The 26,300-nt window shown below is 33.7% G+C and overlaps 1 protein-coding gene across 1 annotated transcript; it reads left to right on the top strand.

The window, feature by feature from the left end:
- Positions 1-12,867: 12,867 nt before the first annotated feature.
- LOC311304428 (eotaxin-like) lies at positions 12,868-22,785 on the top strand (the record flags this gene model as incomplete). Its single annotated transcript, XM_084431424.1, has 5 exons — positions 12,868-13,070; positions 13,216-13,327; positions 13,423-13,566; positions 22,512-22,583; positions 22,680-22,785. Coding segments are annotated over exons 1-5 (504 nt in total), but the record flags the coding sequence as incomplete, so codon positions are not given.
- Between the last annotated feature and the right edge of the window lie 3,515 nt (positions 22,786-26,300).

Genomic DNA, 26,300 nt, shown 5'->3' with positions numbered 1-26,300 from the left:
GTCCCAGAAATGTGCAAATTGTGCCAGAGAAGATTTAATTGAGAACCTGAAACAATGTTCATCATGTAAAGAGACACTGTATTGTTCCAAAACATGTCAAAACCAGCATTGGACCAAACATAAGGAAAAATGCACTCACCTGAAAATTGACTCTACCAGTGAAAAGCTTTTTTGCACAGAGAAAAATGCCCACTCTTTGCCATCTCTAGCACAGGTTTGCCACCCCCATAAGGTCACCTCGTTAGTCGGGAGACAGTGTCTTGTTGAGTGTCACCTGAATCACCAACACCTCCAAGCTCTATGGGACACAGGCTCCCAGGTTTCAGTCATTGATGAACGATGGAAAGAGGAATTCCTCCCAAACGCAAGGCTGAGGGATGTTTCAGAAATCCTGGACTCACCTGATGATCTAAGATTGACTGCAGCAAATGGGACTGAAATGCCGTACCTGGGATGGATTGAGACAACTTTTCGGCTAGCCTCTGAAACTGACCAAACAAAAGAACTGATCATCCCAGTGCTGGTAATGAAAGGCTGTCACCTATCTCATCCCATCATAGGTTTCAATGTTATCGAGCACATCCTGGCAATGACCGAAAAGACTAAACGGTACAGTACAGTGAGAAAAGCTTTTCCAAGCCTCAAAAGAAACAAGGTGAGCGCTTTTATACAGGCTGTTAGCGCATAAGAGACTGTTTAAGATGAATGTTGGTAATGTCGGGACGACATTTATTTTGTCGGGGAGAATGTGACAGGTTAAAGAAAATACTTACTGTACTGTTATGGGTTAAAAGGTTTTATTAAATTAATAGGATGTGAGTATCTTAAAATATTTAAGGTTAACAATCATAAGAGGAATATGTAAATGTTATATTGATTACTTCATTTTGTAGTGCCTAATTTACGGGTAAAAGGTGTTAATCTGTGATCGCCAAAGTGATCTTAATCTATGCGCCCGTGATTGATTGCTTTTGTCTTCCAATCCTTTTCTCCGGGGAAATCGCGGTCTTTTCCTCATAACACTAAAGTTTTCAGTGAGGAAACACCCATATCACTCTTGTGATTATTTCTCCCCTTTTTCAGGTACGTTGTAGATATTAAACTGAGTTGAGGAAATGTAATAATGAGTTCACATGTTAAGAGTGTTGAAGGTGTGTTTTAGTAACATTTTGAGTAAGTGAGAGTTAAGTTTGCAGAGTTTAAAATGTGCGTGTGTGAGCGGAGCCCCCGCTCGGTTACAGAGAAAAATAGCTTCGTAACGAGAGCAGCCGCCATTTGATGTCAATTAACAGATACGCAGTTAATAATCCATTTTGCTGTGTTATTTGTATAATGTCTTTCAAGCACTTTATTGATATGTTTGGTAAATGTAGTTATTGTTTATTGAGCTAAAACTACTTTGTACTTGATTGACAGCTAAAGTTATATTGACAAAATGAGGATATGTTCCAGTGAATTATAGAGTAACGTTATGCTGTTGTGACGTGAATAAGCATATACCCTACAAAACTACTATTTGCTGTAGATCTGTCAAATGTATTATTGTAAAAGATGTACATCTGTTGATTTGTAAAATGTATTATTGTTGCAAAAGATAACACTAAAGTTTTCAGTGAGGAAACACCCATATCACTCTTGTGATTATTTCTCCCCTTTTTCAGGGGTGTAACACTTTTCCTAAAAATGAGAAAGAAAATACAGGGTATTAAAACAGTATGACCTACAAATAAAGTCAGTATGTGAGGCTAAATAGATGTGTTTTAGTCTGAATTAGGTAAGATGTGTGCTTCCATTTCAGTTTCCACAAATCCCTTCACTCGATTGGGATGTTCTCTTTTGTTCTGGGCGGCAAGTGCAGTAACTGTAACATCGGGCATATTTTGTAGTATTAAACACATATTTATAACTACTTCATCAGGCTCAGAAAATTCTTCACAAAGAATGGCCTTCTCAGCTGCCATAGTTGCAACTCTTGCGTCATCAGAACAGTGTGTTCAACGCATCACCGTTTCTGTTTAAAAAACGTTGTGCAACGTTTTGTCGGGGCTGAACGCAGCCCTGGAAACAAGACGTTCAACCCGGAAACCGTAGCAAAACGTTGCGCACCGTTTTGAACTTGAACATGCCCCAACATTATGGAAACACAAGGAATAACACAACACAACATGCCATAGATAATGTTCACATGTGACCCTTATGAACAATTACAAAAAAAATAAAAAATTATATAGCCTATATAAATAAATAAATAAATAAATGTAAACAAATTAAATTGATTTCAGATTACATGGTTTCACAAAAAAACTATTTAAAGGCAATTCTTCATTTAAACCATTGAAGTATACTGTTTGAAGTGTATAAATCCAAAAAGCCTCTCAAGAATCTGGAATGCGATAATAACAACCTCTCAAAAAAAAACAAAATTATTATTTTTTTTTTTTTCATTTTATTTTTTTTTGGTAATTGTTCATAAGGGTCACATGTGAACATTATCTATGGCATGTTGTGTTGTGTTATTCCTTGTGTTTCCATAATGTTGGTAACTTGATGCACCTGATGGTGCTGATGATTTGAGGAATGAGGTTCACCTGTGATGTTTTTTCAAAAAACAATCTTTTCGGTGTTTCACAGTACACACTGATGATGGCTTAGGCCGAAACGCGTCTGTGTGGACATGGTAACAATAAATCTATGAAAGTATACTTTGAGAGTGCGGTTTTTCATTTTTATTTTTGATGCATGGACCTGATGAATTGATTATGCAAATTTTGATTGTATATTCAAATCATATTTAGCTTCAATCTGTTTTATTAAATCACCAGAGCAAATGTTTAACCTGGTGAGAATATTTTTCCTTAAATTTGATCCAAGGAAAATAATCCAAATAATATAGAGCAAATGTTAACTCTTATATGTTATTTTACAATTAAATTATAGTATGGCCTTTTAATGTTTTATGGGTCTTGGTTTTTTGGATTGTGAGGAGTGTGGTGAAAATTTGTCTTGCAATAAACAATAAGGACATTTTTTATTTAATTTGAAGTATATAAACAATATTATAAATACAAACCTATTATCTAACAAAATATGGAATAACTCTCTTTTAACCCAATTCTTCTAAACTTATTCAAAATACAAAACTTACTAGGAGTGGCAACTTATAATAGTGTGACAAAAGATTGTTTAAGAGGAGCTGTGAAACTAAACACTTTGACACATACCAACCACTTTTGACCAATAGAGCTCACCATTTCCTACATTGAGCCACAAATTCATTTTCCACCATACATTTTTTCACCTGAAAATGCACACAGTGAGATAAATAATGGGGTCCTTATAAGGGAACATTCACAGAAAGGAAGGGCTACAACAGGAAGTAGGCCTACTACCTCTGCAGACCACATCAATGGCTTTCCTCTGTGCATGTCACTTGTTCTAGACACAACATGTTTGTACAGTGAAGTGATAATACACAAGACAATCAGCCACTGATACAGCAGCTGCACATCAAAATCTGATCATCGACTGACCAAAGACCCGAACATGAGGCCTCGCTGTAACTTTATCTTCTTCACGCTGCTCTTCACTTTCTACCCACTGGCTTGCGGTGAATATGCATCTTTTTCTATATTTCTTTATTTTTCTTTGGGAATGTCTAATCAACTGCTAACAATTTAATATTTATTTATGAGGCATTTTCTTGATCATTAAATGTATCTCATTCATACACTTTTATATTGAACATTTTGAACACAATGTTAATTACATTGTATTTTTCATTTATTATTTCTGCAGGTCGAAGCCATATAAACCTAAAGTGCTGCTCTACTTTTTCCAGAAGGTTCCGAGTAAAGCATGTTATCATGAGTTATCATGTCACACATCCTGAGTGTCAGAGGAGTGGTATCATGTGAGTAACTTTTTTAATGTCCTCATTTAAATGAATCGCAATTGTGAATCATTCATGTTAAAATTGTGAACAATCTTCTCTTTGAAAATTTAGTTTCATCACAAAAGCTCAAAGGAAGATCTGTGCTGACCCGAGGGAGAGATGGGTTCAGAGACTGAAGAATTTGCTGGACGCTCGCAATTCTGCTCGTCCAACTGAAATATGGGCCAGACCTGAGTCGGCAGTCGGCAGTTCTAAAGTGGACAGAGTAGCAAAGTAAATTGCTTGTTATAATTATTTTATAAAATAATATAATTATAAAATTATTTTCATACAAAAAATAAATAAATATTGACTGAGCAGAATTTGTGATCATATAAAACACTGTTAGTTGCAAATATTGAAAGAAGGCCTTTGAAATTATCCAAAGCCTTGGCAAGCATTGTAAAATGACATCTCTTTTCTATTTTGAAAGGAAAACAGAGTCAATCAGGACGTCAGAAACTGCCCCACTCCAGCGACCAGAGGAAACAACTCTAGTCCACCTCATAGACTCAAATGACTGGTTAGATTTTGACACAACACAAGCAAATCCAAATACTGAGTAAGTAAAAACCTAAATAAATGAACAAAATCACATTTTCCTGACTCTTACAAACTATTTGTACCTTGTGAATGTTTTCAGTATAGTCAGTAAATAGGCTCATGCCTTATTGACAGCATATTCAAGCCAAAATCCTTTTAGTTGGAAATGTTGGCTGGGCTCCTCAAAATAATCCAAAGCCTTAGTGATTGTGGTTAAAATGACATCTCTTTTCTATTTTGAAAGGAAAACAGAGTCAATCAGGACGTCAGAAACTGCCCCACTCCAGCGACCAGAGGAAACAACTCTAGTCCACCTCATAGACTCAAATGACTGGTTAGATTTTGACACAACACAAGCAAATCCAAATACTGAGTAAGTAAAAACCTAAATAAATGAACAAAATCACATTTTCCTGACTCTTACAAACTATTTGTACCTTGTGAATGTTTTCAGTATAGTCAGTAAATAGGCTCATGCCTTATTGACAGCATATTCAAGCCAAAATCCTTTTAGTTGGAAATGTTGGCTGGGCTCCTCAAAATAATCCAAAGCCTTAGTGATTGTGGTTAAAATGACATCTCTTTTCTATTTTGAAAGGAAAACAGAGTCAATCAGGACGTCAGAAACTGCCCCACTCCAGCGACCAGAGGAAACAACTCTAGTCCACCTCATAGACTCAAATGACTGGTTAGATTTTGACACAACACAAGCAAATCCAAATACTGAGTAAGTAAAAACCTAAATAAATGAACAAAATCACATTTTCCTGACTCTTACAAACTATTTGTACCTTGTGAATGTTTTCAGTATAGTCAGTAAATGATAGGCTCATGCCTTATTGACAGCATATTCAAGCCAAAATCCTTTTGGAAATGTTGGCTGGGCTCCTCAAAATAATCCAAAGCCTTAGTGATGGTGGTTAAAATGACATCTCTCTTTCCTTCCTATAAAGAATGGCATCAGAGTCAGTTGGCACAAGAGGAAGAACAAGAATCCAGAGAGCAGATGAGTCCGCTGTAGTCCACCTCAAAGAGTAATAACAGCTTTGACATTTGTGACATTTGAAAAGTATATAAAAAGATGGGGGTACTTAGAGAACAAGGGCTTCCATATTAAATACAAAAATAAATATATGTCTTTATTATATACCAATCATATATCAATGGGCTTTCTTTCCTCTGTTCCTTATAGGTCTGCTTACTTCTGCATGAAGCGGGAATGAGAATAACTAGTGAACTTCACACAGTATCTACAGTATTATGAGACATAAAAGACCAAGTACTTTAACCTGTTTCAGCAGGTAAAATGTCCATGAATAAATATATAATAAAATATATTATGTAAAAATATAATTATATAATTTTTGCATGGCACCTGAATGCTATATGATATTACCTAATATTACCTAATGTAAAGTATCGTAATTTGCTTGGACTGTAGGGAATTTCTGAAACTGAAGCATGTTTCCTCTAGGACACTGAAGTATTGCAAATAAGGATTTAAGAAATTTCTGAGAAACACTGTTGATATTAGATATCAAACCAAACAAACACACCCTTCCCTTCATTGCTCACTCTAAAAAGTTTAACCATGATTTACTCTTTTTTTTTTTTGGTGAAACATTTTTACACAAAAAAAAATTAAGTAAATTAATTGAGTAAATTTTAAAGCTAGGAAATCAATGAAAAATACTGTATGAATTGAGTAAATGCAAGTAAAAACATTAAGTAAATCTGAGTAACTGCATCTGGTACATTAATTAACAAATACAATTGAGTAGAAATAATTTAACATTTAAACATTTAAAAACCAATATTTATGAGTAATATTAACTGTTTTTATTTATGAGTAATATTAACTTTTTTTTATTTCTCAAAACCTTTGTAAAATAGTATTCCATACAACCACCATTATACATGACACTGGCCTTAATTGTCTGAGTACAGCAATACTGCACATTTTACACTGCTTTAACATGTATACAATATTGCCTACAGTAAAACTCATTTAACAAACATTTTAGAAGTAAAAAAAAAAGAAACATTTAAACATTCAGGTAGCCTAATTCAAGTGTAATCTACCAGTCTGTTATCCAGTTTCCACCGGATCAGCGCTGGTTCTCGTGCCGGAGACGGACTCCTGCTCTGCAGGTTAACTTCGAACTTCATACCGCCGTCCTACGTTTCACTCACAGCCGAAAGGTACTGCGAGCGACTGACTCCATAACCTGCCAATAAACAACAGTTCACAGTTGTGAGGACATTTTATCTTCCAAATTTATTATATTCATTATCATTAGGAATAAAGTCCTGTGTTTTATGCAAGGCGTTTCAATCACGCGAAAAGACAGGCACGACTCTCATTTAGGTGTCACATTATGCCTCTGTATGTTGTTTTGCATTAAATAAAATGATTTAAAGCACAGGAATGATTTTATAGATAAAATAAAACATACACAAACCTGAATTTCACAGAGGAAATGCACCAAATCTGCGCTGCTGAGAAGAGAGAACTGTTCTAGACTGGAGAGAATTCAAACAGCCCTCGCTCACTCAACCGTTGAGTTGTTGTCAGGTCAGAGGGTGGGGGAGGGGTGCATTGTTCTAATTGAGTAAACTTACTTATATTAATAATATTGATTTGAATTTAGTAATATTTTTGTTTCTTGAAACAGATCAGTTTAATTCTCCATTCTCAAATATTCTGATAGAAATTTCACAAATATATTAAATGTTTTATAAATAGTCAAATACTAAATTCTTTTAGTGAAAAAAACTTAAATATAACGGTAAATTTTAGATCAAATTAACTGTTGGATTTTTAGTCAATTATTTTGGTATGTTTAACTCAAACAATCAAGTAAACAATATTCAGAGATTGTATAAGTTAATAAAGTTAAATATTACTGTAATATTTACAAAGCCACAGAGTTGAACACACAATGCAAGAGTGGATGTCTCTTTATCATATAGGTGAAGCAAAGCAAAATAATGCTTCACAAAAAGTAAATTGCAGATTACAAATGAATGATAAAGAACAAAAAATAAACAAGAATATATTCAAGCAAGAGTTGGTTGTTAGTCGCCAGCAGCACACCAGCTCCAACAATGACACTCAAAACTGTCCTGCTACTATAGCTATCATTACCACAACAGCATACCTCGGTTCTGTTAAAAATAGCAAAACCAATAACTCGCATATGGAGCAGAAACAACTCAACCTCAGCGACTGTTTTCAGGCCTTCACGTTTATAGGTCTCTTCAGCGCTAGAAAGCTTTTCTAATATTAATGTGGATCCTAAAGCTCTTGCCTGATCATAACCCTTCTGTTTCCAGTGATATTCCTCTGACCTTTTATCTTTTGCAATGTCTCTTAGCCATCTCTCTTTCTACAGTCTTTCTTCAAATCTCCCTCTTGCTCACTTTCTCTTCTCCCCAATCATGAGTGGACACGTAGTGTGTTGTGTAGCTCGGTCCAATAAACTTTCAACAGTGTTTCTCAGAAATCGCTTACTGCACCTTTAAATCATCGACTATCATTGATATTACATTGAAGTTACTTATGAAGTTTTTTTTTGTGTGTGTAAACACAATGTACAGTGCAGCATAATTTAAAATGCAATGTCACAGCAAAATGCACAATGAAATACAAGTCAAGTCACCTTCATTTATATAGTGCTTTTAAAAATATAGATTGTTTCAAAGCAGCTTTACAGTGATAATAGGAAATTAAAGTAACATAGATTGTTTGGCTTTACAGCAGCTCTAGAATAAAGTTATTGTCCAGCTAAAGTTAGTTTTGATTGATTCACTTCTGTTGCAAAGATCATTAGTTATTAACTTAGGGGCCGCTAACACGACACCCTTAACGTGCTCCGGCCCGCTCATTTGCACAAAACAGTGCCTGGTGGCTCGAGAACGCAAACCTATAGGTTCCAAGGTGCAAGCCTTGAAATTTGTTGAAAAAAAAGGTTATCTCTGCGCAAACTTCAAAAACACAAACCTGTGAAAACACTGACAATACTTAACAATACAGTACTTTTAATCAGTTATGAAGATTGTGATATATATTCAAACATTTAAGCTAAACATTTGATCTGAATCTGTTTGAATTGTAACATTACTCTACACAAATAAAGAATATTGAGAAACACTGGATTTTTGTCTTTTTTTTTTTTTTTGAAGAAAAAAATATTTTACTGATAAAAATATTAAATTAAACTATAGTTTAATAATATCAATAACCATACAAGCAATGTGAATATTGATAGTAATAATAATGTTTAATGGTATGTATTGTAATTTTTACTGTACTGTAAAATAGCCTATATTAAAATGCACTTGTCTTGATCTAATCCTTAAAAATTACTTGGATTCAATCATATCGAATAATAGAGAAAAAATTATTTTGGAATAATTACTCGGGCTTATTTACTTAACTAGTTTTATTGTACAGATCTAATAAATAACTATTGAGAAGAGAGTAATTCATAAAAACAGCACTATAAAAAAGGTGGTACGGATGCGTTATGAATATTTTTGTGTTATTTAAATGATGCACATGTTTTGTCACCTGAATCACGCACAGGCTAATTTATATAACACAAAAATATCATTCCATATTAGACAAATTGATTTGTACCACCTTTTTTATGTTGCCGTTTTTAATGAACAACAATATATATATATATATATATATATATATATATATATATATATAAAACAAGTGTATTTTACCACTTTCTACAGTATATATTACAATATTTTAATTATCGTATAAAATGATAGGCTATATATTATTTATAACATATATTAACAATAATATATACATTACATTTTTGACGTGATGTGAGGGTGGTTTAGTCTCCTTTACCTTCGATTTCACTACTGTTGTAAAGAAATTATTTGATACATGCCTTAATATTAATGTGCTTCTCATGCTTTGGAAATGTCAATGCCAGAATTAATTCTTGAATAACATTTTTGTAATATTCTCTTGGCATTTTTTGTAGCAAATGTTTTACATTTTAATTGTGTTAAACATGAAACAGCTGAAGCAAATGTATTCACATGTGTTGTAGTTTACTAAAAAATACATCTGTCCACTGCATTGGACACCAGTAATTACATTACGGCATGTTTTCTATGTACAACGTTCTCAATATAATTCATAATCCCACATTTATAACACCGCATTATGGTTATTGTGTTATTATTACAAACGGTGTATGCACAGAACAGAGGGGCGGGGTGGGCAAAGCTCATTATCATTTAAAGACACATGCACTTAAACGGCGTGCTGAAAACAGAGCTGTTTTTGACCAGGTAAAATGAGAGTTTTCTTACAATACTAATGAGAATTTTTAATTAAAGTATATTACACTTTTAATTTATACCCTAAAGAATCATATTAGCTTGTACAAAAATGGCATTATATGACCCCTTTAATTGCCCAGCTCCTCTGTACTTAAACACAATCTTTTATCACACTATTATAAGTTCCCACTCCTTGTAAGTTTTGTATTTTGAATAGGGCCACATTTTTCTTATTTAGGTTGAAAAGAATTGGGTTAAATGAGAGCTAGATGCCATATTTTGTTAGAGTAGGTTTATATTTAGAGTAGAATAAACAAAAAAATACTATCAAACAGGGGAACTTTGTAAAAATTAGTTTTTTTTTAAAAATTGGCAAAAATCCTTATTGTCTATTTCAAGAAACATTTCCAGTACACTCTGTCGTGGAAATTCTTTCTCAACTTTAAATAATAATTGGAAGACAGCTGGAGATTTCAAAAGTTATAAAGATCTTTATTTCTTGCAAGAAAGGCTGTTCACATACAGAACGCATCTGGTATGAGAAGGCAAAGGGCTAGTCCCCTTCCAGAAGTTATATACCCCTAAACACATCCTGGATAGGCTTCATCTGTGTCAAAAGATCAATACCTTAAAAGGAGACATCTCGTTCAAAAATCTTGGTCTGGCATAAATTATATCTAGACAGAACAATATCATGCCTACATACAAGTTCCTGTTTTTAGCTGCTGCTCAAAATTCACACCTTTTGTCTATTTTTATTTTGATCTTAAGCTACACACATACTTTCACACTTGGAGCTCACAAAAGGACACTTGAAGTACAAAGGGTCACTTGAGTGCGTATAGTCTCTCTGTTACTTAGTCTCCTATAACTCAGAACATTTTGTCCCTGCAAGCTTGTCTTAACTTATGCTTTTCTAAACACTTGATTACATATCTTTAATAACGTGCTTTAGCTTATATGAATATATTTCTTCAAATGCTCATGAGTACAAATAAAGTGAAAGATGTTAATACAAGTTGTACACTTCTAAAAGTAAAAACACATCTAAAAGTAAAAACACATCTAAAAGTAAAAGAACACATCTAAATGTTACATTTCTATCACAACTCCTCACAATCCAAACAACTAGAATGTGCAAACGAAGACCCATAAAGCATTAAAAGGCCATACTGTAATTTAATAGTAAAATAACACATATAAGTTAACATTTGCTCTATATGATAAATATAATGGATCAAATTCAAGGAAAAAATATTCTTATCAGGTTAAACATTTGCTCTGGTGAATTAAAAAAAAGTGTAGCTTTGAATATACAATCAAAATTTGCATAATGAAATTCATGAGGTCAATGCATCCGTTTTTATAAAATAGAGTACAAATATTTATGCTGATACTTAAACATGCTGACCATTTCAATTGTGCGTATATTACATTTTATTTCATCCTATAAACTTCAAATTAACACTACTGTATGTTCTAGAGGGCATGCACATGTTGAACTTCTGTAACTTCTCTTTAGTCTGCATTCATAAGAAAAATCATGAGATAAAAGACACGTATAGAGACAGTCAGTGAACAGAGCAAAAGAGCAAGAAGACAAGCTGATGAAGATGCAGTAAAGCCTCATGTTCAAGTCTGTGGTCTTGCTGTGTGTTGTCGCTAGCTAGTTCTCATTATCATCTCACTGAGGTGGTACATGCATGTGGGCCTGTTTTTCTAAACTACACATGCCATCAGGGGTTTGAGAAACCATAATGTGGTCTATAAATACTTTCTGTTTAGTACATAATGTCCTCTGCATGTTACTTTACAAAATGTCCTCGGCTCTAAAGCATATCCTTGCTAAACTGTATGCAAAATTAGGATCCGTGGGAGTAATATCGTAGTACAGGTACATTGAAAATTATATGTAAAACATACCCAGATGTACTATTCATCTATAAATATATTTCATGTGAAATGGCATTTGTGGGCTAATACTGCACACAACTGCACTACAGAAGAGACGTCTGTTTTCTTTTTTGACTTTTCAATTTCATATGAAATGAACCTTGTTGAATTCATGCCACGAGAAATGTAGTGTTGGAGGCAAAGCATTAGAAAGTTAATAAAGTGCCTGTGTGTTTCTCAAGATTTACAGTACACATTCCATTCCTGTTTGTCAAGATTTACATTATTGTAATTTATTTTTAATAATGGTTCTTATTATCAATGTTGAAAACGGTTTGTATTGCTTAATATTTTGTGGACAAATTCAAATGAAAAGCATTTATTTGAAATAGAAACCTTTTGTAATATTATAAATGTCTTTATTATCATTTTTAATTATTCATTTTTATTAATTAAATATGTTTTTGCTGAATAAATGTATTAATGTCTTTTTTTTAAACCGTACATACCACAAACTTTTGAATGGTAGTATATCACTGTTTCCACAAAAATAAAGCAGTAAAAACTGTATTCAACATTGATAATAATAAGAAAATGTTCTCTCTGATGGATCATGTGATACTGAGGAGTAATGATGCTGAAACTTGAGCTTACCTATTACAGGAATAAATTAGGACTACATTTTAAAATATATTCAAATAGAAAACAGTTCTTTTAAATAGTATTAATAGTATTAATACTTACAATATAACACAATATAATACTGTTTTATTGTATTTTTCATCAAATAAATTCGGCTTGGTGAAAAATAAGAGACTTCTTTAAAAACATTGTTTTTTACTCTTAATTTTTTCCAACCTTTTGACCATAGACTGTAAAAAACTTTTCTTGCATCGCTCTGCACTTAAGAACATGGGGCATCTTCTTGAGAATGAGGGTCCTAATGAGGGTCCTTCATGAATGTAAAGACGTTTTCAATGCTTTCGATGGAATAGAAAGAAAGAAAAAATGACAAACTCAAAACGACTTAATTTCATAGGTGACCTTTGTCAGCGATTTAGACTAGATTCACCGAATTGGGGAAGGGTACAACAGGAAGTACTACCTCTGCAGACCACATCACGGTTTTCCCCCGTGCATGTGATGTCACTTGTTCCCCGTTGGCCAGAACCCCTATAGGTTTGTATAGTGGAAAGTACGATCTCACCCCTATATAAAGCGGATAACATCAGTGAGATGATCATCTTCGAGACGATTAGCCGCTGATAAAGAAACCAGCACATCGAGATCAGATCATCGACCGACTGCAGATTAAACATGAGGCCGCACTGCATCTTCATCGCCTGTCTTGTGCTCTTCGCCTGCTGCTCACTGGCTCGCAGTCAATGTGAGTCTTTTTCTCATTTTTTTGAATGACTAGATAAACAATAGATTCACAGTGTTATGCATGTTTGTGAAGTTTTATCTTGATTTTATAATTTTTTGCAATATCAATTTAATGTTTTTTCTTTCATCTCTATTTCTTCCTGCAGTCAGCCAAGGTCCCGATAAGTGCTGCTTTTCTTTTTCCAGTATAAAAATCCCAATAAAGCAGGTTGAGAGTTATCATGTCACACATCATGAGTGTCAGAGGGATGGTATCATGTAAGTATTTTTAGCAATGTCATAATTGAATTAAAATGAATAGCTATTGTAAATACTTTGTGAAATCATTAACCATCTTCTCTTTGAAAATCCAGTGTCATCACAAAAGATCACAGGGAGATCTGTGCCGACCCGATGGAGAGATGGGTTCAGAGACTGAAGTATTTGCTGGACCGTCACAATTTCTTGGATTCTGCTCGTCCAACTGAAATATGGGCCAGAGTGGGCAGAGTAGCAAAGTAAATTGCTTGTTATGAAATGCTTTTTATTTTTTTCATACAAAAAATAAATACTGAATACTGACTGAGCAGAATTTGTGATCATATAAAACATCGTTAGTTGCAAATATTGAAAGAAGGCCTTTGAAATTATCCAAAGTCTTAACAGGCATTGTAAAATGACATCTCTTTTCTATTTTGAAAGGAAAACAGAGACAATCAGGACGTCAGAAACTGCCCCACTCCAGCGACCAGAGGAAACAACTCTAGTCCACCTCATAGACTCAAATGACTGGTTAGATTTTGACACAACACAAGCAAATCCAAATACTGAGTAAGTAAAAACCTAAATAAATGAACAAAATCACATTTTTCTGACTCTTACAAACTATTTGTACCTTGTGAATGTTTTCAGTATAGTCAGTAAATAGGCTCATGCCTTATTGACAGCATATTCAAGCCAAAATCCTTTTAGTTGGAAATGTTGGCTGGGCTCCTCAAAATAATCCAAAGCCTTAGTGATTGTGGTTAAAATGACATCTCTTTTCTATTTTGAAAGGAAAACAGAGTCAATCAGGACGTCAGAAACTGCCCCACTCCAGCGACCAGAGGAAACAACTCTAGTCCACCTCATAGACTCAAATGACTGGTTAGATTTTGACACAACACAAGCAAATCCAAATACTGAGTAAGTAAAAACCTAAATAAATGAACAAAATCACATTTTCCTGACTCTTACAAACTATTTGTACCTTGTGAATGTTTTCAGTATAGTCAGTAAATGATAGGCTCATGCCTTATTGACAGCATATTCAAGCCAAAATCCTTTTGGAAATGTTGGCTGGGCTCCTCAAAATAATCCAAAGCCTTAGTGATGGTGGTTAAAATGACATCTCTCTTTCCTTCCTATAAAGAATGGCATCAGAGTCAGTTGGCACAAGAGGAAGAACAAGAATCCAGAGAGCAGATGAGTCCGCTGTAGTCCACCTCAAAGAGTAATAACAGCTTTGACAATTGTGACATTTGAAAAGTATATAAAAAGATGGGGGTACTTAGAGAACAAGGGCTTCCATATTAAATACAAAAATAAATATATATGTCTTTATTATATACCAATCATATATCAATGGGCTTTCTTTCCTCTGTTCCTTATAGGTCTGCTTACTTCTGCATGAAGCGGGAAGGAGAATAACTAGTGAACTTCATACAGTATCTACAGTATTATGAGACATAAAAGACCAAGTACTTTAACCTGTTTCAGCAGGTAAAATGTCCATGAATAAATATATAATAAATTATATTATGTAAAAATATAATTATATAATTTTTGCATGGCTCCTGAATGCTATATGATATTACCTAATATTACCTAATGTTACCTAATGTAAAGTATCGTAATTTGCTTGGACTGTAGGGAATTTCTGAAACTGAAGCATGTTTCCTCTAGGACACTGAAGTATTGCAAATTAGGATTTAAAGCACTGTTGATATTAGATATCAAACCAAACAAACACACCCTTCCCTTCATTGCTCACTCTAAAAAGTTTAACCATGATTTACTCTTTTTTTTTTTTGGTGAAACATTTTTACACTAAAAAAAATTAAGTAAATTAATTGAGTAAATTTTAAAGCTCGGAAATCAATGAAAAATACTGTATGAATTGAGTAAATGCAAGTAAAAACATTAAGTAAATCTGAGTAACTGCATCTGGTACATTAATTAACAAATACATTTGAGTAGAAATAATTTAACATTTAAACATTTAAAAAACAATATTTATGAGTAATACTAACTGTTTTTATTTATGAGTAATATTAACTTTTTTTATTTCCTCAAAACCTTTGTAAAATAGTATTCCATACAACCACCATTATACATGACACTGGCCTTTATTGTCTGAGTACAGCAATACTGCACATTTTACACTGCTTTAACATGTATACAATATTGCCTACAGTAAAACTCATTTAACAAACATTTTAGAAGTAAAAAAAGAAACATTTAAACATTCAGGTAGCCTAATTCAAGTGTAATCTACCAGTCTGTTATCCAATTTCCACCGGATCAGCGCTGGTTCTCGTGCCGGAGACGGACTCGTGCTCTGCAGGTTAACTTCGAACTTCATACCGCCGTCCTACGTTTCACTCACAGCCGAAAGGTACTGCGAGCGACTGACTCCATAACCTGCCAATAAACAACAGTTCACAGTTCTGAGGACATTTTATCATCCAAATTTATTATATTCATTATCATTAGGAATAAAGTCCTGTGTTTTATGCAAGGCGTTTCAATCACGCGAAAAGACAGGCGCGACTCTCATTTAGGTGTCACATTACGCCTCTGTATGTTGTTTTGCATTAAATAAAATGATTTAAAGCACAGGAATGATTTTATAGATAAAATAAAACATACACAAACCTGAATTTCACAGAGGAAATGCACCAAATCTGCGCTGCTGAGAAGAGAGAACTGTTCTGGACTGGAGAGAATTCAAACAGCCCTCGCTCACTCAACCGTTGAGTTGTCGTCATGTCAGAGGGTGGGGGGAGGGGTGCATTGTTCTAATTGAGTAAACTTACTTATATTAATAATACTGATTTGAATTTAGTAATATTTTTGTTTCTTGAAACAGATCAGTTTAATACTCCATTCTCAAATATTTTGATAGAAATTTCACAAATATATTAAATGTTTTATAAATAGTCAAATACTAAATTCTTTTAGTGAAAAAAAACTTAAATATAACGGTAAATTTTAGATAAAATTAACTGTTGGATTTTTAGTCAATTATTTTGGTATGTTTAACTCAAACAATCAAGTAAACAATATTCAGAGATTGTATAAGTTAATAAAGTTAAATATTACTGTAATATTTACTAAGCCACAGAATTATTCCGTTGAACACACAATGCAAGAGTGGATGTCTCTTTATCATATAGGTGAAGCGAAGCAAAATAATGCTTCACAAAAAGTAAATTGCAGATTACAAATGAATGATAAAGAACAAAAAATAAACAAGAATATATGCAAGCAAGAGTTGGTTGTTAGTCGCCAGCAGCACACCAGCTCCAGACAAACAATGACACTCAAAACTGTCCTGCTACTATAGCTATCATTACCACAACAGCATACCTCGGTTCTGTTAAAAATAGCAAAACCAATAACTCGCATATGGAGCAGAAACAACTCAACCTCAGCGACTGTTTTCAGGCCTTCACGTTTATAGGTCTCTTCAGCGCTAGAAAGCTTTTCTAATATTAATGTGGATCCTAAAGCTCTTGCCTGATCATAACCATTCTGTTTCCAGTGATATTCCTCTGACCTTTTATCTTTTTCAATGTCTCTCAGCCATCTCTCTTTCTACAGTCTTTCTTCAAATCTCCCTCTTGCTCACTTTCTCTTCTCCCCAATCATGAGTGGACACGTAGTGTGTTGTGTAGCTCGGTCCAATAAACTTTCAACAGTGTTTCTCAGAAATCGCTTACTGCACCTTTAAATCATCGACTATCATTGATATTACATTGAAGTTACTTATGAAGTTTTTTTTTTTTGTGTAAACACAATGTACAGTGCAGCATAATTTAAAATGCAATGTCACAGCAAAATGCACAATGAAATACAAGTCAAGTCACCTTCATTTATATAGTGCTTTAAAAAATATAGATTGTTTCAAAGCAGCTTTACAGTGATAATAGGAAATTAAAGTAACATAGATTGTTTGGCTTTACAGCAGCTCTAGAATAAAGTTATTGTCCAGCTAAAGTTAGTTTTGATTGATTCACTTCTGTTGCAAAGATCATTAGTTATTAACTTAGGGGCCGCTAACACGACACCCTTAACGTGCTCCGGCCCGCTCATTTGCACAAAACAGTGCCTGGTGGCTCGAGAACGTAAACCTTGATATAGGTTCCAAGGTGCAAGCCTTGAAATTTGTTGAAAAAAAAAGGTTATCTCTGCGCAAACTTCAAAAACACAAACCTGTGAAAACACTGACAATACTTAACAATACAATACTTTTAATCAGTTATGAAGATTGTGATATATATTCAAACATTTAAGCTAAAAATTTGATCTGAATCTGTTTGAATTGTAACATTACTCTACACAAATAAAGAATATTGAGAAACACTGGATTTTTTTCTTTTTTTTTTCTTTTTTTTTTTTTGAAGAAAAAAATATAGGCCTATACTGATAAAAATATTAAATTAAACTATAGTTTAATAATATCAATAATCATACCAGCAATGTGAATATTGATAGTAGTAATAATGTGTAATAGTCTGTATTGTAATTTTTACTGTAAAATATATTAAAATGCACTTGATCTAATCCTTAAAAATTACTTGGATTCAGTTGAATAATAGAGAAAAAATTTATTTTGGTATAATTACTCGGGCTTATTTACTTAACTAGTTTTATTGTACAGATCCAATAAATAACTATTGAGAAGAGAGTAATTCATAAAAACAGCACTATACAAAAGGTGGTACGGATGCGTTATGAATATTTTTGTGTTATTTAAATGATGCACATGTTTTGTCGCCTGAATCACGCACAGGCTAATTTATATAACACAAAAATATCATTCAAAATTAGAATTATATTGATCTGTACCACCTTTTTTATGTTGCTGTTTTTAATGAATTTTTTATATATATAAAACAAGTGTATTTGACCACTTTCTACAGTATATATTACAATATTTTAATGATCTTATAAAATATATATTATTTATAACATAATATATTAACAATAATATATACATTACATTTTTGACGTGATGTGAGGGGTGGTTTAGTTTCCTTTACCTTCGATTTCACTACTGTTGTAAAGAAATTATTTGATACATGCCTTAATATTAATGTGCTTCTCTCTGCTTTGGAAATGTCAATGCCAGAATTAATTCTTGAATAACATTTTTGTAATATTCTCTTGGCATTTTTTGTAGCAAATGTTTTACATTTTAATTGTGTTAAACATGAAACAGCTGAAGCAAATGTATTCACATGTGTTGTAGTTTACTAAAAAATACATCTGTCCACTGCATTGGACACCATGCAATAATTGTTGTTGTTGTTGTTGTTGTTATTATTATTAATTCTAAGACTTACTGCAAACTTTTTGTTAACCTAAACCACTATTTTTTGGAAACAGCAATGAGGAGCAATTTCTATTAATATTATATTATATTATATTATATTATAATAATATATAGGTATTTAAATTATAGACACAAATACACAAGTGTGTGTTGTGTGTGGACATGCATGTGTGTGTGAGAGAGACGAGAGTGTGTGATATGGATAGTTACTACTTTATGTAAACTAAATAAGATAATGCAAGAAATCTGGATGAAACAAACATAAGTTTGTGTTTAAAGTTAAGTTTCCCGTTGACTCTTTTGATCCGCTGATCATCATTTCATGAGCATGTTGGTAGCATTCGTGTGGTTGGCTGTTACCACTGTGTGAAACTGTGGCTGTTTGACTTTTTTCCCGTCTTATATACGGGCTTTTGACATTGTTGCCCAAACATGAACTATTTTATCTGTCCTTACTTTCATTCATTCATTCATTCATTCATTATCAATGCTGTTACTGTTCTTTATGTCAGTAAGCTATATATAATATATATATTATATCCTCCTTATTTCCTTTGTTCTTCTCTCTCTCTTTATTTCTCTCAGCTTTTGTATATCCGCCTTTTAAACAAACGTTCTTTATTTTTACTTTTGCCTGATATCCAAAATCTTTTTTTACTTTCCTGTTTTATTTTATTTTGTATTTATCTTTATGCTGTTCTTTGCCAGTTTGAACAAAAAAAAGTTCATCTTTTGTAAACTCTTAATCTCTCTTCATTGCACTTCATTATTTCATTTATTTAGTTGCAATGTGATCTTTTTTTTTCATGCGCAACCTCAAATGTACTAGATCATCATTTTGCTTTTCTTGTTTGACGCTGATGCATTTTTTTTTAGCATTTTCCTGTTTTATTGTTTTATTTTGTATTTATCTTTATGCTGTTCTTTGCCAGTTTCAACAAAAATATTTTCGTTACATTTTTTGCAAACTCTTAATCTCTCTTCATTGCACTTCATTATTTCATTTATTTAGTTGCAATTTTATCTTCTTTTTTTTCATGTGCAACTTCAAATGTACTAGATCATTTTGCTGTTCTTGTTTGATGCTGATGCATTATTATATATTTTTTTCATTTTCCATTCACAGAGAATGTTCAGTTCTTTTCCATCAGACAGACCAGTCTTCTCTCCTCAGTATGTTGTGCTGCTCATTCAGTTTCCTTCTCTCTTTCTCTTCTTCATTTGGAGTCCATACACAACGCCTGCCGGCCGGTCGCTCCTTCTGACCACTAGAGGGCGCCATTCTATCACAACTCTTATGAAGCACATTGATGTACACTGCAGGTCAAAAGGTTGGAAAAAATTAAGAGTAAAAAACAATGTTTTTAAAGAAGTCTCTTATTTTCACCAAGCCGAATTTATTTGATGAAAAATACAATAAAAACAGTATGATATTGTGTTATATTGTAAGTATTAATACTATTAATACTATTTAAAAGAACTGTTTTCTATTTGAATATATTTTAAAATGTAGGCCTTATTTATTCCTGTAATAGGTAAGCTCATGTTTCAGCATCATTACTCCTCAGTATCACATGATCCATCAGAGAGAACATTTTCTTATTATTATCAATGTTGAATACAGTTTTTACTGCTTTATTTTTGTGGACACAGTGATGTACTACCATTCAAAAGATTGTGGTACGGTTTAAAAAAATATATTAATACATTTATTTAGCAAGAACATATTTAATTAATAAAAATGGTAAAGACATTTATAATATTACAAAAGGTTTCTATTTCAAATAAATGCTTTTCACTTGAATTTGTGTCCACAAAATATTAAGCAATACAAACCGTTTTCAACATTGATAATAAGAACCATTATTAAAAATAAATTACAGTTATGTAAATCTTGACAAACAGGAATGGAATGTGTACTGTAAATCTTGAGAAACACACAGGCACTTTATTAACTTTCTAATGCTTTGCCTCCAACACTACATTTCACGTGGCATGAATTCAACAAGGTTCATTTCATATGAAATTGAAAAGTCAAAAAAGAAAACAGACGTCTCTTCTGTAGTGCAGTTGTGTGCAGTATTAGCCCACAAATGCCTTTTTTTCCACAGGAAATATAGGTGTATAGTACATCTGGGTATCTTTTACATTTCATTTTCAATGTACCTGTACTATGATATTATTCCCATGAATCCTCATCTTGCATACAGTTTAGCAAGAATGCTTTAAAGCCGAGGACATTTTGTAAAGTAACATGCAGAGGACATTATGTACAAAAAAGAAAGTATTTATAGACCACATTATGGTTTCTCAAACCCCTGATGGCATGTGTAGTTTAGAAAAACAGGCCTACTTATAGACGCATGCATGTACCACCTCAGTGAGATGATCATGAGAACTAGCTAGCGACAACACACAGCAAGACCACAGACTTGAACATGAGGCTTTACTGCATCTTCATCAGCTTGTCTTCTTGCTCTTTTGCTCTGTTCACTGACTGTCTCTATACGTGTCTTTTATCTCATGATTTTTCTTATGAATGCAGACTAAAGAGAAGTTACAGAAGTTCAACATGTGCATGCCCTCTAGAACATACAGTAGTGTTAATTTGAAGTTTATAGGATGAAATAAAATGTAATATACGCACAATTGAAATGGTCAGCATGTTTAAGTATCAGCATAAATATTTGTATTTTATTTTATAAAAACTGATGCATTGACCTCATGAATTTCATTATGCAATTTTTGATTGTATATTCAAATCATATTTAACTACACTTTTTTTTTAATTCACCAGAGCAAATGATTCGCTGATGAGAATATTTTTTCCTTGAATTTGATCCATTATATTTATCATATAGAGCAAATGTTAACTTGTATATGTTATTTTACTATTAAATTACAGTATGGCCTTGTAATGCTTTATGGGTCTTCGTTTGCACATTCTAGTTGTTTGGATTGTGAGGAGTGTACTGGAAATGCTTCTTGAAATAGACAATAAGGATTTTTGCCAATTTAAAAAAAATAATGTTTGTGTGGAATTTGGCGATCAAGTGGTCATTTTTACTTTATTCTACTCTAAATATAAACCTACTCTAACAAAATATGGCATCTAGCTCTCATTTAGCCCAATTCTTTTAAACCTAAATAAGAAAAATGTGGCCCTATTCAAAATACAAAACTTACAAGGAGTGGGAACTTATAATAGTGTGATAAAAGATTGTGTTTAAGTACAGAGGAGCTGGGCAACTAAACACTTCAACCACTTTTGACCAACGGAGCTCAACATTTCCTGCATTGAGCCACAGATTTCAATTTCCACCATGCATTTCACCTGAAAACATCTGTGTACGTGTTCATAAATTTAAAGACATTTTGAACATTCACAGCATTGGGAAATGCTACAACAGGAAGTCCTCTGCAGACCACATCATGGTTTTCCTCTGTGCGTGTCACTTATTCATGTTTGTACAGTGAGGTGATCATACACAAGACGATCAGCCACTGATACAGCAGCTGCACATCAAAATCTGATCATCGACTGACCAAAGACCCGAACATGAGGCCTCGCTGTAGCTTCATCTTCTTCATGCTGCTCTTCACTTTCTGCCCACTGGCTCGCGTGTTTTATCGTGAATATGCATCTTTTTCTATATTTCTTTATTTTTCTTTAAGAATATCTGGATAATCAACTGCTAACAATTTAATATATATATGAGGCATTACTTGATCATTAAATGTATCTCATTCATACACTGTTTTATATTGAACTTTTTGAACACAATGTTATTACATTGTATTTATCATTTATATAATTTCTGCAGCCTCCAGATTTCCCGAAAGGTGCTGCTATTCTTTTTCCAGTATAAAAGTCCCAGTAAAGGTGGTTGAGAGTTATGAAATCACAGATCCTGAGTGTCTCAGGAATGGTATCATGTGAGTAACTTTCTAAATGTCCTAATTAAAATTAATTGCAATTGTGGATCACTCATTTATGTGAAACTGTGAAAAATCTTCTCTTTAAAAATTCAGTATCATCACAAAAGATCAAAGGGAGGTCTGTGCTGACCCAACAGAGAAATGGGTTAAGAGAATGAAGAATTTGGTGGACGCTCGCAAATTGAAAGACACCGTGGAAAACATTATGACTGCTCGTCCAATTGAAATATGGGCCAGAACTGAGACGGCAGTCGCCAGTTCTAAAGTGGACAGAGTAGCAAAGTAAATTGCTTTTTATAAAATGCGTTTTATTTTTTTCATATAAATACTGACTGAGTAGAACTTGTGATCATATAAAACAATGGGTAATTTCAAAGGCCTTCTTTCAATATTTGCAACTAACAAAGCCTTAGCAGGCATTGTAAAATGACATCTCTTTTCTATTTTGAAAGGAAAACAGAGTCAATCAGGACGTCAGAAACTGCCCCACTCCAGCGACCAGAGGAAACAACTCTAGTCCACCTCACAGACTCAAATGACTGGTTAGATTTTGACACAACACAAGCAAATCCAAATACTGAGTAAGTAAAAACCTAAATAAATGAACCAAATTCCATTTTCCTGTCTCATAGTATCTTACAAACTATTAGTAGCCTACCTTGTGAATGTTTTCAGTTGATTCAGTGAAATGTGAGATTCAATGATTCCAGGCTCATGCCGTATTGACAGCATATTCAAGCCAAAATCCTTTTAGTTGAAAATGTTGGCTGGGCACCTCAAAATAATCCAAAGCCTTAGTGATTGTGGTTAAAATGACATCTCTCTTTCCTTCCTAAAGAATGGCACCAGAGTCCGCTGTAGTCCACCTCAAAGAGTAATAACATCTTTGACAATTGTGACATTTGAAAAGTATAAAGAAAGATGGGGGTACTTAGAAAACAAGGGCTTCCACATTGAAGACAAAAATAAATCTATATCTTTATTATATTCTATCAATGGGCTTTCTTTCCTCTGTTCCAGGTCTGCTTACTTCTGCATGCAGCCAGAAGGAGAATAACTAGTGAACTTCATACAGTATCTACAGTATTATGAGACATAAAAGACCAAGTACTTTAACCTGTTTCAGCAGGTAAAATGTCCATGAATAAATATATAATAAAATATATTATGTAAATATATAATTATATAGTTTTTGCACGGCACCTGAATGCTATTTGACATTACCTAATGTTACCAAAAGTATCGTAATTTGCTTGTACTGTAGGGAATTTCTGATACTGAAGCATGCAAACAGGACACTGAAGTATTGCAAATAAGTATTGAAAAGCTGCAGTAAGAAATTTCTGAGAAACACGGTTGATATTTGAAATCAAATCAAACAAACACACCCTTCCCTTCATTGCTCTGTTGATCACACAATGCAAGAGTGGATGTCTCTTTATCAAAGGTGAAGCGAAGCAAAATAATGCTTCACAAAAAATAATTTGAAGATTATGAATGAATGACAAAGAAGAACAAAAAATAAACACACTACAGAAGAATATATGCAAGCAAGAGTTTGTTGTCACCAGCAGCACACCAGCTCCAGACAAACAATGACACTCAAAACTGTCCTGTTACAATAGCTACCATAACTGCATGTCTTGATTCTGTGAAACACAGCAAAAAACTTGTGTATGGAGCTGAAACAACACAGCCTCAGCGACCATTTTCAGGCCTTCCTGCTTAGGTCTCTTAAGTGCTGGAAGGCTTTTCTAATATTAACGCGGGTCCTAAAGCTCTTGCCTGATCATAACCATTCTTTTTCCAGTGATATTCCTCTGACCTTTTCTCTTTTGCAATGTCTCTCAGCCATCTCTCTTTCTACAGTCTTTCTTCAAATCTGCCTCTTTCTCGCTCTCATCATGAGAGGACACGCCCCCTACTACTGATTGGCTACAAGTGTGTTGGGGTGCTCGTTACAATCCACTTTCAACAGCGTTTCTCAGAAATCCGTTACTGCACCTTTAAATCATAGACTACTATTACATTGAAGTTTATAGACCATATATGATTGCTTGTATTTATTTTTTGTGTAAACACAATGTACAGTGCAGCATAACTTAAAGGGGTCATATAATGGTACATGCACTTTCACAAGTTGATTGTACTGAAATGTGTGTTGGCAGTGCCTGTACACAACCATCATAAAATGATAAAAATCCATCCAGTGTTTTTTTTTTTTATCTCCTTATATGTTTTCCCCTGTCTCAAATCAAGCCGTTCGATCTTGTGACGTCACAAGATCGGACGCCCCTCCCACGATTGTTGATTGACAGCAGCGTTTCAACACAGACCCGCCCTCGCTCGTGAGCGAGCTGTCAATCATAGTCCGCGCGGTCATTGTTGATACGCTGGAGCAGAATGGCGTCTAAGCGATTGTGGTGTTCTGTTCTTGGGTGCAGTAAGGAACACAGCAGCTAAATCCGAACCGCTGAAGACGCACGATCAACAGCAATGCTTTCATGTTTGCGCGAATCATTTCACACACCAGACTGCTTTACAAACGAGGTCAGTATAAAGCTGGTTTTGCTAAGAAGCTGCTCCTGAAAAAAGGATCGGTACCAACTATTCGTGTTCCTGCTGCACCTCCAGAAGAAGAAGTGAGTATAACGTTTTATTAACCTTTATATTAATATTAATATTTATATTAATCTTTGCAAATCGCTAGCACGCTTCACGATGCATGCGGCTGTTTACACTCAGGGTACATTACGGCATGTTTTCTATGTACGACGTTCTCAATATAATTCATAATCCCACGCTTATAATGAACAACGCGTTATGGTTATTGTGTTATTACAAACGGTGTGCGCACAGAACAGAGGGGCGGGGTGAGCAAAGCTCATTATCATTTAAAGACACATGCACTTAAACGGCGTGCTGAAAACAGAGCTGTTTTTGACCAGGTAAAACGAGTGTTTTCTTACAATACTAATGAGAATTTTTTATTAAAGTATATTACAAACTTTTAATTTAGACCCTAAAGAATCATATTAGCTTGTACAAAAATGGCATTATATGACCTCTTTAAAATTCAATGTTAATGTACAGCATAATGCACAATGAAATACACCATATACAGTACAATGCCACTAGCTTTTTAAAAATACAGACAGGATGAGTATAGGGAAGAACATGTTGGTAAAATAAATAAATATATGTATAATACACACATTTAAAAGAGGACAACATGTTCAGGCATGTTGGTTAGTTTATAATAACATCAATGAGAGGAAGAAACGGTTATTTTTCCTTCCTCAATTTGTCTTGCATATATATTTCTGCAATGCTTTTTTTTTTTTTTTTTTTAGCCTTTGCAGGCCATCTCAATGTGATATTCTATGTATGTGTATCATTTAATAAAAGCTACAAACTATATCCAGCACTGTGCATCAAACAAAGCAAATATATTCAACTAAACGGCTCTTTTGATTCACTAATGATAGCTAATTCAGTAGCACACTGAGGCTGTCAGCAACATTTGTGAGGTTGATTGTTACTACTGTGTGAATCTGTGGGTGTCTGACATGTTAACCCTCCCCTTTTATTTCATCTTTTCTTCAGGCATGCTCAAGAAATAGTTCGATTTCTTTTCTCTTATTCTCCTACTTGACTTCTATTCAATCAGATTTTATTCTTCACTCTCTATAGCCACATAATTGTTCATTTAAT

This window comes from Rutilus rutilus (genome assembly GCF_951802725.1).
Source record: "Rutilus rutilus genome assembly, chromosome: 15".
Lineage (NCBI taxonomy): Eukaryota > Metazoa > Chordata > Actinopteri > Cypriniformes > Leuciscidae > Rutilus > Rutilus rutilus.
The sequence above is the reverse complement of the archived record's forward strand: the minus strand, read 5'-3'. Positions and strand labels throughout refer to the sequence as shown.